The sequence below is a fragment of the Onychomys torridus genome, unplaced genomic scaffold (assembly GCF_903995425.1).
Source record: "Onychomys torridus unplaced genomic scaffold, mOncTor1.1, whole genome shotgun sequence".
NCBI classification, from domain to species: domain Eukaryota; kingdom Metazoa; phylum Chordata; class Mammalia; order Rodentia; family Cricetidae; genus Onychomys; species Onychomys torridus.
In genome coordinates, this window is record NW_023411870.1 from 13,355 (window position 1) to 27,576 (window position 14,222).

The 14,222-nt window shown below is 37.0% G+C and overlaps 1 protein-coding gene across 1 annotated transcript; it reads left to right on the forward strand.

Moving 5' to 3' along the window:
* The first annotated feature begins 4,040 nt into the window (after positions 1–4,040).
* Positions 4,041–4,967, forward strand: LOC118575405 (vomeronasal type-2 receptor 116-like). Its single transcript, XM_036175980.1, has one exon. The coding sequence runs from the start codon at positions 4,041–4,043 to the stop codon at positions 4,965–4,967; it is 927 nt and encodes a 308-aa protein (XP_036031873.1).
* The last annotated feature ends 9,255 nt before the right edge of the window (positions 4,968–14,222 follow it).

Sequence of the window (14,222 nt, forward strand, 5' to 3'; positions counted from 1 at the left end):
AGGTTGCCATTAGCTCAGGTCAACATTATTGTTCAGAAATTTTAGATCCATCTGAGACATTTAGGTTTAAGCCATCACTTACCATATATGCTGGTATTCAACTTATAATAAGTATTACCGTGATGACAAAAAATATTACTTGTAGATATATAATATTGAAGGTATAAAAGTCCTTGCATCATACTGTTCAATATGATATGATTTCCCTTCATAAATATTGACATTTCTTCTGTGCAGATTCAAGTGGAGGAGCTACCAGTTTTCTTTGGCCTTCATATTTGCTGTTGAGGAGATCAACAGGAACACTCACATTTTACCCAACACATCTCTAGGATTTCATCTCTATCATGTCCCAAGAAATCAATGACATATTCTCCAGGAACCCCTTATTTGCCTCACAGGAACTGGACTATACTTTCCGAATTACACATGTAGAGGATCAAAGAAGGCTGCTGCTTTACTTACAGGCACATCGTGGGCAACCTCTGCACATATTGGGAGACTACTCAATCTCTACAAATATCCACAGGTGAGGGACTTGGCTGTGAGGAAAAAAGAAACCAGTATTATACTGCAGTCATTTCAGATGTTTTCAAATGTAAAGAAGTGCTGCTGTGTGTCATTCATCTATCAAAGCAAATAAATCAGGCATTTGGTTATATAGCCTCATATACTTTGCTTGAGATAAAACAGAATAGGCTGGAGCTAGTACTGGTTGTTCAGAAATTTTGTCTTGGAGTAATTCTAAAAAGTTTTCAAAAAGATAATGAAAGTTTAAAATATCATGAGTACAAGTTAGTCTATATCAATCCAAAGTGTCACCTCAGGTCTTAAATTGTGTTTTATGTCAATATTTAACTTATGTTTCCTATTTCCTTCAGCTTACTTTTGGACCATTTGACACTATGCTAAGTGACAGAGCCCAGTTCATTGGCCCTTAGTTGCATAATTTCATTCATGATTCTAGGTTCATCAGGAGTGATCAGAAAGGTCATATTTGATTTACACATGTACATATTTAAGAATTTTTATTTTATATTTTTTCATTTTGTTTTAACTGTGAAAGTTTTGTCTGCATGCATGTATGTACACATGTACTTGCTTAGTGCACATCAAAGTTAGAAGAGGGCTTCAGATTTCCTGGTAGTGGAGGCACAGATAGTATTGAGTACCATGTGGGTGCTTGCAACTGAAACTTGGTCCTCCATAAGAGTAACAGTATCCTGAACCACAGAACCATTTATCTACCTTTATCTTCTGATTTCCAGTATAAATAACATTCCACATTTCCTTAATGAGTATCATTTCTTTCCTGATTTGCCCCATCCCTATATAAGTACTAGAAACATCAAACTATGTAACTTCCATGGTAAGGGATATCCTTCAATACCATAGGTATTAAAGATCTTAAACATGTTATAGACAAATATATATCCATTAGGGAGGTATGGTAAAATCTTATTATGAGAATCTTACATTGACAAACAATTTTTTAAATTAATAGATGCTATGTGGCATAATTTGAATGTAGTTTGTACCTCCTCAGTTATAATTTGATTATTATATGTGATAAGTACTCATTAAATCATTTTATAAAAAAGACTCTATTTTCTATAAGAAGTTAATGGAATCCTTATTAAACATAGAAGACGAAAATTATGAAAGAATGTCTTGTGACAACAAGTTGAAATGACACATTACCACTTCCATTAATGGCAGTGTTGTGAATAGCAAGGCATATGTGGACACCCTTGTTCTTAGAACAAGACAGGACACTGAATTTGAAGGATCCTCCTTTCCAGTCAAAGGTGGACATAGTAGAGTAACTTTATGTCAAAATATGTCCAAGAAACAGAACATAGGCATGAGACAATTGAAACAGTGAAAGTGAGGAGCACACACAGACACAATGTTGACTATAGAAAGAAAATCAAAGAGGATTCCTCAATCTTAACACTTATGTCTAATGAGATTTTATATGTATCAATAATAATTTTTTTGAATAACATAATGATTTTCCTGACGAATCAGATGTTTTAACTTTGCTTCATATAGATAGAAACTTTCAATTTGTTTGTTTTTTTTTAAATTTGATTAATTTCAAACAGCATAATGAGACTAGCTACACATACCATTTTAGATTTAATGTGCTTATATGTGCTTTGAGTACATTTGTGAAATAGTAAGCTCATCTACATGGTAATTATATTCATTGAAGGAAACTTGAAACATCAGTATGAAATTCCTAATCCCACATGATTGCAGGTTAAGTAGACACTTTGAAATATTTTAGTGAGCAAGAAAAAACTAAAACATAAATGCTAACTATTTCAAAACAGTGAATGTTATAATTTAAACCACATTGAATGAGGTGGGCATATATTTAAAAATTGTGTTTAAATCTCGATGAAATATTTGTCATGACTTATTTACTCTGTGCTTTCACTAAAGAATATATGAAGCATTTATATGTTGTGCAAATGAAGCATTTATGCTATGTTAGAACCTTATAGGTGTAAACACATGAGATATAGTAGAGACAGAGTGCCTTGATAGTGAAAGGGTAGCAAGAAGGCTCATCTGGAATAAACAACAAATAAAATGCTGATAATGGAATGAAAGGTTCTATAGGCAATATCAAAATGATGAATTCCATAGATTTTTAATTAGAATTTTCAACCAAAATTGAATTTCAAATTCCACTTTGCAAAACTATGTACATTATACGAGAAATATGAAATAGAAATATTTAATGAAAATATGGAATAAATACATTAATATTTACATGTTTTGAATTCATGATGAAAGTCACAAATTATTGTGGTGATATATTGTGTATCAAATGAAGCTTGCCAGATAATTAGATGACAGAGTCAGCCACTAGATTAAACATAGAGGCCAGGTAGAGTGGCACACACATTCAACCCTAGAACTTGCAAGGCAGAGATCTGTCTGGATCTCTGTGAGTTAAAAGCCACCCTGGATTACATGAGATTGATTCATTCCAGGACAGAAATAGAGCCAGGCAGTAGTAGTCACATACCTTTCTCCCAGCTCTTAAGATCTCATGCTTGTTGCTACAAGTATTGGGGAAGCACACATACCATTAATCCCAGCACTAGGAATTAAGTAATATGGCTGGGCAAAGAAAAGTATATAAGGTTTGAGGAGACAGGAACTAAGTACCTTTCCACCTAAGTCCTTTTGACTGAGGACACAGAGGAATTCAGCCAGAAGATTTATGGAGTTGGCGAGGTGAGACATGGCAGTGGCTTTTTCCTTTGTCTCTCTGAGTTTTTAGCATTTACCACAATATCGGGATCCAGGATTTTTTATTATAAGACCCTTTAGAAATTCAAGCAACTAATTATAAGTAGTAAAGTATCAAAAATTATTCCATGGCATATTAAAATTAAAACAAGTATTTTACATCTATTTTCTAAATAGATATTTTCTCCCTGGAGATGATTAAACAGTTTCTCAAAGGGAGTTTTTCCATCTTTCAGGAATCTAATAATTCTCATTCCCACAAGTACTGTCAGAGAAAGGAACACAATGAAGAATTAAATCAGTTCTATAGGAATAGTTAACATGAATCTGATGACTGAGAACAACACTACAAGAAAGATATTTCAAAGCACATACTCCTTATAATGTACTCAGTTGACAAAGTCACACAAGGGAATTCAGAAGGAGGTGATCCTATGATCAGGTTAGGTTTATTCAATTTAATGCAATAATTTGTGACAATATAAATGACTAGAAATATAAATTATTACTTAATTGAATTATATTTAAGTATAAAAATGAAAAATATAGACTTGTTCACATTATGTCCAACATAGAAGACAGGCAATATAGATCTGAAATTACTGATTAGAGAGCATTTAGTAATTATCACTATTGAGCACAGATTTACTTCAGTCTGAAAAAAACAGAGGAACTGTGGGCAAATGCCAGAGAGTTGGTGCTATGAATTGGCTTGAGATAAAAGGGAAAAGTGAGCAGAGTGTCATAATAACTTTAATTCCTGAGTAGATATGGATCATTGTATGAAGTGTCCAGAAAGTCATTATGCAAACACAGAGAAGAACCACTGCCTCAAGAAAGTAGTGTCATTTCTGTCCTATGAAGACCCTTTGGGGATGGCCCTCACCTGCTTGGCCCTGGGCTTCTCTGCACTCACTGCTGGTGTTCTTGGTGTTTTTGTGAAGTACCACCACACTCCCATTGTTAAGGCCAATAACCAATGTCTCACTTACAACCTGCTAATCACTTTGATCTTCTGTTTTCTCCATCCATTGGTCTTCATTGGCCTTCCCAACACAGCCACCTGTATCCTGCAGCAGAGCTCATTTGGAGTCCTGTTCACTGTGGCTCTCTCCACAGTCTTGGCCAAAACTCTTACTGTGGTTCTGGCTTTCAAAGTCACAGTTCCAGGCAGACTGACAAGGTGGCTAATAATATCAAAGGCTCCTAACTTCATCATTCCCATCTGCACCCTCTTCCAAATTGTGCTCTGTGGAATTTGGATGAGCACCTCTCCTCCCTTTATTGACTCAGATGCTTACACAGAATATGGACTCCTAATTATTCTATGCAACAAGGGCTCCACTATTGCCTTCCATTCTGTCCTGGCATACCTCTGCTGCATGGCACTTGGGAGCTACACTGTTGCTTACCTGTCCAGGAACCTGCCTGACACATTCAATGAAGCCAAGTTCATCACTTTCAGCATGTTGGTGTTCTTCAGTGTGTGGGTCACCTTCCTCCCTGTCTACCACAGCACCAAGGGGAAACACATGGTGGCCATGGAAGTCTTCTCTATCCTGGCATCCAGTGCAGGCCTCCTAGGCTGTATCTTTTTCCCCAAGTGCTATATTATTTTGTTAAGACCACATAGGAATGTGCTTTCTCATGTCAGGAACAAAGCATATTCTAGAGGAAAATTCAGTCTTACAGCTTAGTCTGTGTTCTCTGAATTACATTGAATTTGTCAAGCCTGTTGAGCACTAACAAAATTGTCAAAGATAATATAGAAATTTAAGATTATATATGTGCATATATATATATATATATATATATGTTTAATAAAATTTAATTCATTGATGAAAGTCATCTTTATTTTCTCATCTCCTACTATTTACGCATTTGTTTATATTAGAAACTGACTTCTAATTTGGAAGTCTTCAAGCCTGTTTAGTACCAATCCAGTTGTGAGAGATCATATAGCAATTGAAGATTTTCAGTTTGTTGGTTTCATTTATTGGTGAAATATATCCGTATTCTCCCATCTGCTAATATTTTTGCATATTCCTCTAAATTAGTACGCTTATTTCAATAAAATTCATTATTTCTCTCAATTAACATCAAAGAAAAAAATCAATGGGATATGTGTGTATTCTTCATCTCTTCAACATTGTATAACTTTACCATCATAGTCCCAAATATTTTCACATATACCCATGTGTTTTTGATGCACTTGTTATGTTTCCTGGATTCATCATGCTTACATTTTATGTATGCTTCTACAATGAACAAAGGCACATTTTAAAAAGTGAATGTGATTTTGACATGAATATATTACTCTGTCCAATATTTACATAATGAGATGCAAATTAGAATAGTGTGAATACAAATTTATTTCTTAATTATAATGCAAAGTCAGATATCAGTTAATATAATCAGATACATACCCAATCAACTACATGAAGCTTCTTTTAAATATGTGATTTGAAAAGCCCTTCTATAACCACTTCTGTACAACATGTGCTCATATCTATCTTTGACTAGAGATATCCAAATAGTTTGTGTGCTCAGTCATCCACAATTCTTCTAACTGAAACTGTTAACTGTATAACATCTACACATTTATGAGTACTTCACCATATTGTATCAACATTCTATAAAAGATATGACATTTTTAGGAACAGCATTTCTGACAATACTAATTTCTTGTGTAATGTACATTTGCATAAATTTCTAAGACATTATGTGCTGTGTGCCTTGTCTTGTGTCATTTGTCTGTAATCAGTCTTTTTATAGTTCACATGTTGTAAACTTTTAAGAATAAAGTAGAGGATAAATTATGTCAGTCACTTTAGTAAAACTGAAAACAAGCCAGATTCTAATTTTGAGAATAGGTTCATCAGTGTGATTCTTAAAACATACATTTTAGTACAATACTTCATGATCATGGGTTGTCCTCCCTCATTTCCTCCCAGATCCTCCTTAGTAGCCCACCCACCCAACTTAATGACTTCTTCTTCTCTCTATTTAGAAAACAAAGAAGAAAGAAATCCAACAAAACAAAACAAAACAATCAAAGAAACAACAACAAAACAAGGTGAAGTGTGTAGAATACATGGAAATGTAGACACATACAAACATACATACGCACACACACACAATAAAACCAACCCTATTCACACACAGGCACACAGGTGTATGTACAGACTGCTACATAAACTCTTGTAATAGATATTGGGGGAGTAACTAGGTAACATCTACTTTAACTTTAGTTCCATTCCATGACATGGAAAATATATCTGATACTGTCTTTATGTGTCAAAGCACCTGAAGCAAGACAGCTCAAGTGCCTAGGGTAAAACCAAATACTACAGTTCTATTAAAGGAACACAGCAGTAAAATGAAAACTAATGACATTCTGCAATGTATCAATGCCTTCCTCAACTGTTGTCAAAGTAGCTTAAAAACCCACATCCAGATATTATGCTGAGAGTGATAGGCATTAGAATTCTCAGCCCTAAATTGCATGCTTCCATCTAATCCCTCCCCTCAGGACACAAGGAACACTGTGGTAGGTGAGGCACAAGGAGTGCTAGACACAGAGGATATAGAGGATACCAAGAGAACAAGGTAGATGCACACATGAACTCACAGAGTCTGAGGCAACATGCACAGGGCCTATACCAGTCTGTTCCAGATGAGTTCCCAGAGCTGAATGTGAAGCATTCATATTCTTCAATTACTAACCCAGTAGCTATTTCTAATTGCTAACCAATTGCAAATTAAAGTCTGTTTGTCTCTAATAGAGTCGCACAAAGGCAACAAAAAATCTTTTACGTATAGGCTGCAAATGTAGCACTACATTGTCAAGAGAAAACAAGCTCAATGGTGTTGTTGTAGTATCATAATGTCCTGTCAGGACTTTTCATTTTTTTCTCTTTTAATTTATATTATGTATTTTGTGTATGTATTATGGCTTCTAGATAAGTGATTTTATGAAATTCCTGAAAGTGTGAACAAGTGGATCTCTGGGCCTATATCTGTTTTTTTATGTGCTTTCTTGGGCAATTTTCCTCTTGTGTGGTAGTTTTGTACTATTTTGGTGTGGTATTTTTTGTTTTATATGATACTATATTTAATTTCTTTTATAAGTATTGCTTAGAAACCTGATTTTTTTTTCATTTTTTTAATGAAGAAATTTTCTATTCATCCTACATACTAACCACAAATCCCACCTCGTCTCTCTTCCCACCACCAACCCTCCCTCCCAAGCCATCCCCCATTGCCACTTTCTCCAAATCAATGTCTCCCATGGGGAATCAGCAGAGCTCTGAACACCTAGCCTAGGCAGGTCCAAGTCCCTCCCTGCCTCACCAAGGCTGTACAATATGACACACCACAAGCACAGGCACTGGGCTCCCAAAGCCTGCCCATGCACCAGGGATGGATCCTAATCCCCCTGACTGGGTGTCCCACAAACAGTTCGAGCTAAGCATCTCTCTCCCATATCCAGAGTTCCTAGTCCAGTCCCACGGGGGCTCCACCCACTAGTCCACAGTTCATGGGTCTCCACCAGTGTAGCAGCTCATCTCTGCACATATTCCCATCATGATCTCAATGTCCCCTGCTCACCAAATTCCTTCTCTCTCCCACTGACTGGATTTCTGGAGCTCAGCCAGGCACCCAGCCATGGATTCCTGCATCAGCCTCCATCAGTCACTGGATAAAGGCTCTATGATTACAGTTAGGGTATTCACTAGACTGGTCACAAGAGTATACCAGTCCAGGCACCCCCTCAATCCCTGCCAGCAGTCCAAGGTGGGGTCATGCTCATCCCTGTGGATTCCTGAGAGCTTCTCTGACACCCTGCCTCTTCCCACTCCCATGATGTTTTCATCTATCACAGTATCTCCTGCCCTGCTCTCCCACTCCTTCCCCACTCCAGCTCGGCCCTCCCATTTCCCTATGTTCTTACCTCCCATTCCTTGCCCTACCCTACTTCACTCCCCACCCTCAGCCTGCTCATGCAGATCCCATCCACTTCTACTTTGCTGGGCTATCCATGTTCCTCCTAGGGTCCCTCCCTGTCAGCTAGCCTCTCTGAAGCCGTGGGCTGCAGTCTGGCCATTCTTTGCCCTTCATCTAGTATCCACTTATGAGTGAGTACATATCATGTTTGTCCTTCTGAATCTGGGTTGCTTGACTCAGAATGATATTTTCTAGTTCCATCCATTTGCCTGAAAATGTCATGATATCATTGGTTTTTTTTTTTACTACTGAGTAGTACTCCATTGGATATATGTGCTATATTTTCTTTATCCATTCTTCAGTAGAGGAGCATCTAGGTTGTTTCCAGGTTTTTGCTATTACAAATAATGCTGCTATGAACATAGTTGAGCAAGTGTCCTTGTGGTTAAGATTGATCATTCCTTGGGTATATGCCCAAGAGTGGTATAGCTGGGTCTTGAGGAAGATTGATTTCCAATTTTCTGAGAAATTGCCATAGTGATATCCAGAGTGGCTGTACAAGTTTGCATTTCCACCAACTGTAGAGGAGTGTTCCCCTTGCTCCACATCCTCTATAGCATAAGCTGTCTTCAGTGGTTTTGATCTTAGCCATTCTGACAGGTGTAAGATGGTATCTCAGAGTCATTTTGATTTGCATTTCCCTGATGACTAAGGATGTTGAGCAATTCCTTAAATGTTTTTCAGCCATTTGAGTTTCTTCTGTTGAGAATTCTCTGTTAAGCTCTATACCCCAATTTTTATATTCAATTTTTCAGTATTTTGTAGTCTAGGTTATTGAGTTTTTTATATATCAGCCTCTGTCAGATGTGGGGTTGGTGAAGATCTTTTCCCATTCTGTAGGCTGTCCTTTTGTCTTATTGATTGTGCCCTTTGCCCTACAACAGCTTCTCAGTTTCAAGAGGTCACATTGATTAATCGTTTCTCTCAGTGTCTGTGCTACTTGTGCTATATTTAGGACGTGATATCTGGTGCCAATGTGTTCAAGACTACTCCCTACTTTCTCCTTTATCAGATTCAGAGTAAATGGATTTACGTTGAGATCTTTGATTCACTTGGACTTGAGGTTTGTGCATTGTGACTGATAAGGGTCTATTTGCAATCTTCTGTTTGTTGACATCCAGTTATACCAGCACTATTTGTGGAAGATGCTTTCTTTTTTCCATGGTACAGTTTTCGCTTCTTTGTCGAAATTCAGATGTACATAGGTGTGTGGATTAATGTCAGGATCTTCAATTTGATTCCATTGGTCCACATGTTGGTTTTCATGCCAGTACCAAGCTGTATTTATTGCTGTAGCTCTATAGTAGAGTTTGAAGTCAGGGATCGTGATACCTCCTGAGGTTGCTATATTGTACAGGTTTCTCTAGATTATCCTGGGTTATTTGTTTTTCCATATGAAGTTGAGATTTTCTTTACAGGTCTGTGAAGAATTATTAGGATTTTGATGGGGATTGCATTGAATTTGTCTTTTGCTTTTGGTAAGATTGTCATTTATTTAGTTTTTTGAGACAGGTAGCTTCGTGCCTTTCCTGGATCTCGCTCTGTATACCAGGCTGGCCTCGAACTCACAAAGATCTGCCTGCCTCTGCCTCCTGAGTGCTGGGATTAAAGGCGTGTGCCACCCCCAACCGGCATAAGATTGTCATTTTTTACTGTTTTAATTCTACCTATCCATGAGAATGGGAGATCTTTCCATTTTCTGATATCTTCTTTGATTTCTGTCTTCAAAAACATAAAGTTCTTATCATACAGGTCCTTCACTTGCTTAGTTAGAGTAACTCCAAGGTATTTTATATTATTTGTGGCTATTGTAAAGGGTGATAATACTCTGATTTCTTTCTCAGCCCCCATTTATCATTTGTATAATAGGAGGGCCACTGATTTTTTTTTCAGTTCATCTTGTATCTTGCAACCTTGCTGAAGGAATTTATCAGCTGTAGGAGTTCCCTGGTAGTATTTTTGGGGTTCCTTATGTATACTATCATGTTGCCTGCAAATAGTCAAAGTTTGACTTCTTCCTTTCCAATTTGAATCCCCTTGATCTCCTTTGGTTGTCTAATTACTCTAGCTAGAACTTCAAGTACTATGTTGAATAAATATGGGGAGAGTGGACAGCCTTGTCTTGTTCCTGATTTTAGTGGAATTGCTTTGAATTTCTCTCCATAAAATTTGATGTTTGCTGTTGGCTTGCTGTAAATTGCCTTTATTATGTTTAGGGATGTTCCTTGTATTCCTGATCTCTCTAGAACCTTTATCATGAAGGGGTGTGGGATTTTGTCAAAGGCTTTTTCAGCATCTAATGAGATGATCATATGGTTTTGTTTTGTGTTGTTTTGTTTTCAGTTTGTTTATATGGTATATTACATTTACAGATTTTCATATGTTGAACCCATGCCTTCATTCCTGGGATGAAGTCTATATGAACATGGTTCATAATTTTTTGATATGTTCCTGGATTCAGTTAGCCAGTATTTTATTGAGTATTTTTGCATCAATGTTCATGAGGGATGTTGGTCTGTAATTCTCTTTCTTTGTCACATCTTTGTGTGGTGTGGGTATCAGGGTAACTGTAGCCTTATAAACAGAGTTTGGTAATGTTCCTTCTGTTTCTATTGTGTGGAATAATTTGAAGGATACTAGTATTAGCTCTTCTTTGAAAATCTGGTAGAATTCTACATTGAAACCACCTGGTCCTGGGCTATTTTTTTTTCTTTTGTTGTGTGACTTTTAATGACTGTTTCTATTTCCATAGGGGTTATTGGTCTATCTAAATAGTTTATCTGGTCTTGATTTAACTTTGGTATGTGGTACCTATCCAGAAAATTGTCCATTTTTTTTTTTTTTTAGATTTTCCAATGTTGTAGATTACAGGATTTTAAAATATGACCTGATGATTCTCTGGATTTCCTCAATGTCTGTTGTTATGTCTCCCTTTTCATTTCTGATTTTGTTAATTTGGATGCTATCTCTCTGCCTTTTGGTTTATTTGGATAAGGGCTTCTCTAGCTTGTTGATTTTCTCAAGGAACCAACTCTTTGTTTCATTGATTCCTTGTATTGCTCTCTTTGTTTCTACTTTATTGATTTCAGTTCTCATTTTGATTATTTCCTTGCATCTATTTTCCCTGGGTGTGTTTGCTTTTTTTGTTCTAGAGCTTTCAGGTGTGCTGTTAAGTCGATAGTGTGAGATTTCTCCAACTTCTTTATATGGACATTTAGTGCTATGAATTTTTTCTTAGCACTGCTTTCATAGTGTCTCATAAATTTGGGTATGTTGTACATTCATTTTCATTGGATTATAGAAAATCTTTAATATGTTTATTTCTTCCTTGACCCATTGGTGATTCAATTGGGTATTATTCAGTTTCCATGAGATTGTAGATTTTCTGTAATTTTTGTTGTTGAAATCTAACTTTAAGCCATAGAGGTCTGATAAGATACAGGAGGTTATATCAATTTTTTTTTTTGTATCTGTTGAGATTTGCTTTGTGACCAAGCATGTGGTCATTTTTAGACAAAGTTCCATGGGGTGCTGAGAAGAAGTTATATTCTCTTGTCCTAGGGTGGAATATTCTATAGATATCTATTAAGTCTCTTTGAACCATAATGTCTGTTAGTTCCCTTATTTCTCTGTTAAGTTTCTGTCTGGCAGACCTGTCCATTGCTGAGAGTGGGATGTTGAAGTCTTCCACTACTAGTGTATGGTGTTTGATGTGTGACTTAAGCTTTAGTAATGTTTCTTTTACAAATGTGAATGCCCTTGTATTTGGGGCATAAATATTCAGAATTGAGACTACTTTTTGGATGTTCACTGTGATAAATATGTAATGTCCTTCCTGATCTCTTTTAATTGTTTTTAGTTTGAAGTCTATTTTATTAGATATTAGTATAACTACTCCAGCTTGCTTCTTAAATTCATTTGATTGGAAAATCTTTTCCCTGCCTTTTATTCTGAGGTAGCGTCCGTGTTTGAAGTTGAGGTGTGTTTTTTGTGTGTAGCAGAATAGTGGATCTTGTTTTCCTATCCATTCTATTAGCCTGTGTCTTTTTAATAGGTGAATTGAGACCATTGATATTACTGTATATTAATGACCAGTGATTGTTAATTTCTGTTAATTTTGGTGTTAGTGTTATATGTTTCCCTTCTTTGGTAATTGTTGGTATGGGACTATTGCTTGTGTTTTTTTTTTTCGTGAGTGTATCTAACTTCCTTAGATTGGATTTTTTCTTCTAGTCCTTTCTGTAGGGCTGTATATATGGAAAGATATTGTTTAAATCTGGTTTTATTATGGAATATTCTGTTTACTCCATCTATGTTGATTCAGAATTTTGCTGGGTATAATAGTCTGTGCTGGCATCCATGGTCTCTTAGAGTCTACATAATATCTGTCCAAGATCTTCTAGCTATTAGAGTCTCCATTGAGAAGTCAGGTGTTATTCTTAAGGTTCTGCCTTTATATGTTACTTAGCCTTTTTCCTTTACAGCTCTTAATATGTTTTCTTTATTCTATATGTTTAGTGGTTTGATTAATATGTGGTGAGGAGACTTTTTTTTGATCCAGTCTGTTTGGTGTTCTATAGGTTTCTTGGATCTTCATAGGCATTTCCTTCTTTAAGTTGGGAAAGTTTTCTTCTATGATCTTGTTAAATATATTTTCTGTGCCTTTGAGTTGGTATTCTTCTCCTTCCTCTATCCCTATTATTTGTAGGTTTGGTCTTTTAATGGTGTCCCAAATTTCTTGGACATTTTGGGTCATGACTTTTTTGGCTTTAGTGTTTTCTTTGACTGATAAATCTATTTCCTCTATTGCATCTTCAACACTAGATATTCTCTCTTCCATCTCTTGCATTCTGTTGCTTATGCTTGCATCTGTAGTTCCTGTTTGTTTACTCTGATTTTCCATTACAGCCTTCCCTCAGTTTGTGTCTTTTTTTTGCATCTATTTCAGTTTTCAAACTTTGGACTGTCTCATTCACCTTTTTAATTGCTCTTTCTTGGCTTTTTTTAAGGGATTTATTGATTTCTTCCAAATTTTTGTTTGTCTTTTCTTCAAATTCTTTAAGGGTAGTTTTCATTTCCTCTTTAACAGCCACTGTCATCTTCTTAAGGTCATTATTAAGGTCTGTTTCTTTTGTTCTGCTTTTGGATGTTCAGGTCTTGCTGATGTAGCATCACTAGGTTCTGATGGTGCCATAGGTGTTTTTGTTATTGACTGTATTTTTGCACTGGTGTCTACCCATCTCTTTTTCCACTTCATTCAAGCAGTGTCTGTGTCTGAGTGAACCTCTTTTGGTCTGATTGATATTCTTGGTCCAGTGGGAGCTCTTTGTCTAATCAGTGCTGATGGACTCTTTGTCTCAGGGACAACTCTTACTCCAATTGGCACTTGTGGGCTCTGTCTTAGGGAATAGCTGTAATGTAGGCATGTGGGTGGGTTGGTAGGGGTGGGACTCATGGGTTCCAAGGTCTAGTGAGGGATGGTGGTAGTTTGACTTGTCTGCAGGAGGCCTGCCTATTGGCTTGAGACTGGGACTGCAATGGGTGGTCATGTGGGGGCACAGTGTTCTTCTCCTGGTCCCCACCTAGACAAAGACTCACCTCTTAGTCCAATCAGGTGCTGGTGGGCTCTGTCTCAGGGAACAATTGCAGTCTCAGATTGTGGGTGGTATTTGGGGGAAGTAGGCTTGTGGGTTACAGGGTCTGATGGGGGATAATGGTAGTCTGACCTATCTGCAGGAGGTCTGACTGTGGACTGGCCTGTAACTGGAACTGCAAGGGGTGGTGGTGTGGGGGTGCATGGTTGTGTCCCTGGTCCCAAAGCCTAGGGGCTGAGATGTTCGAGTATGAGGATAAAGACTCATCTCCTAGTGTAATTGGGTGCTGGTGGGCTCTGTCTCAGGGAACAGTTACAATCTTGGAGGGTGGGTGGGATTTGGAGGAGGTGG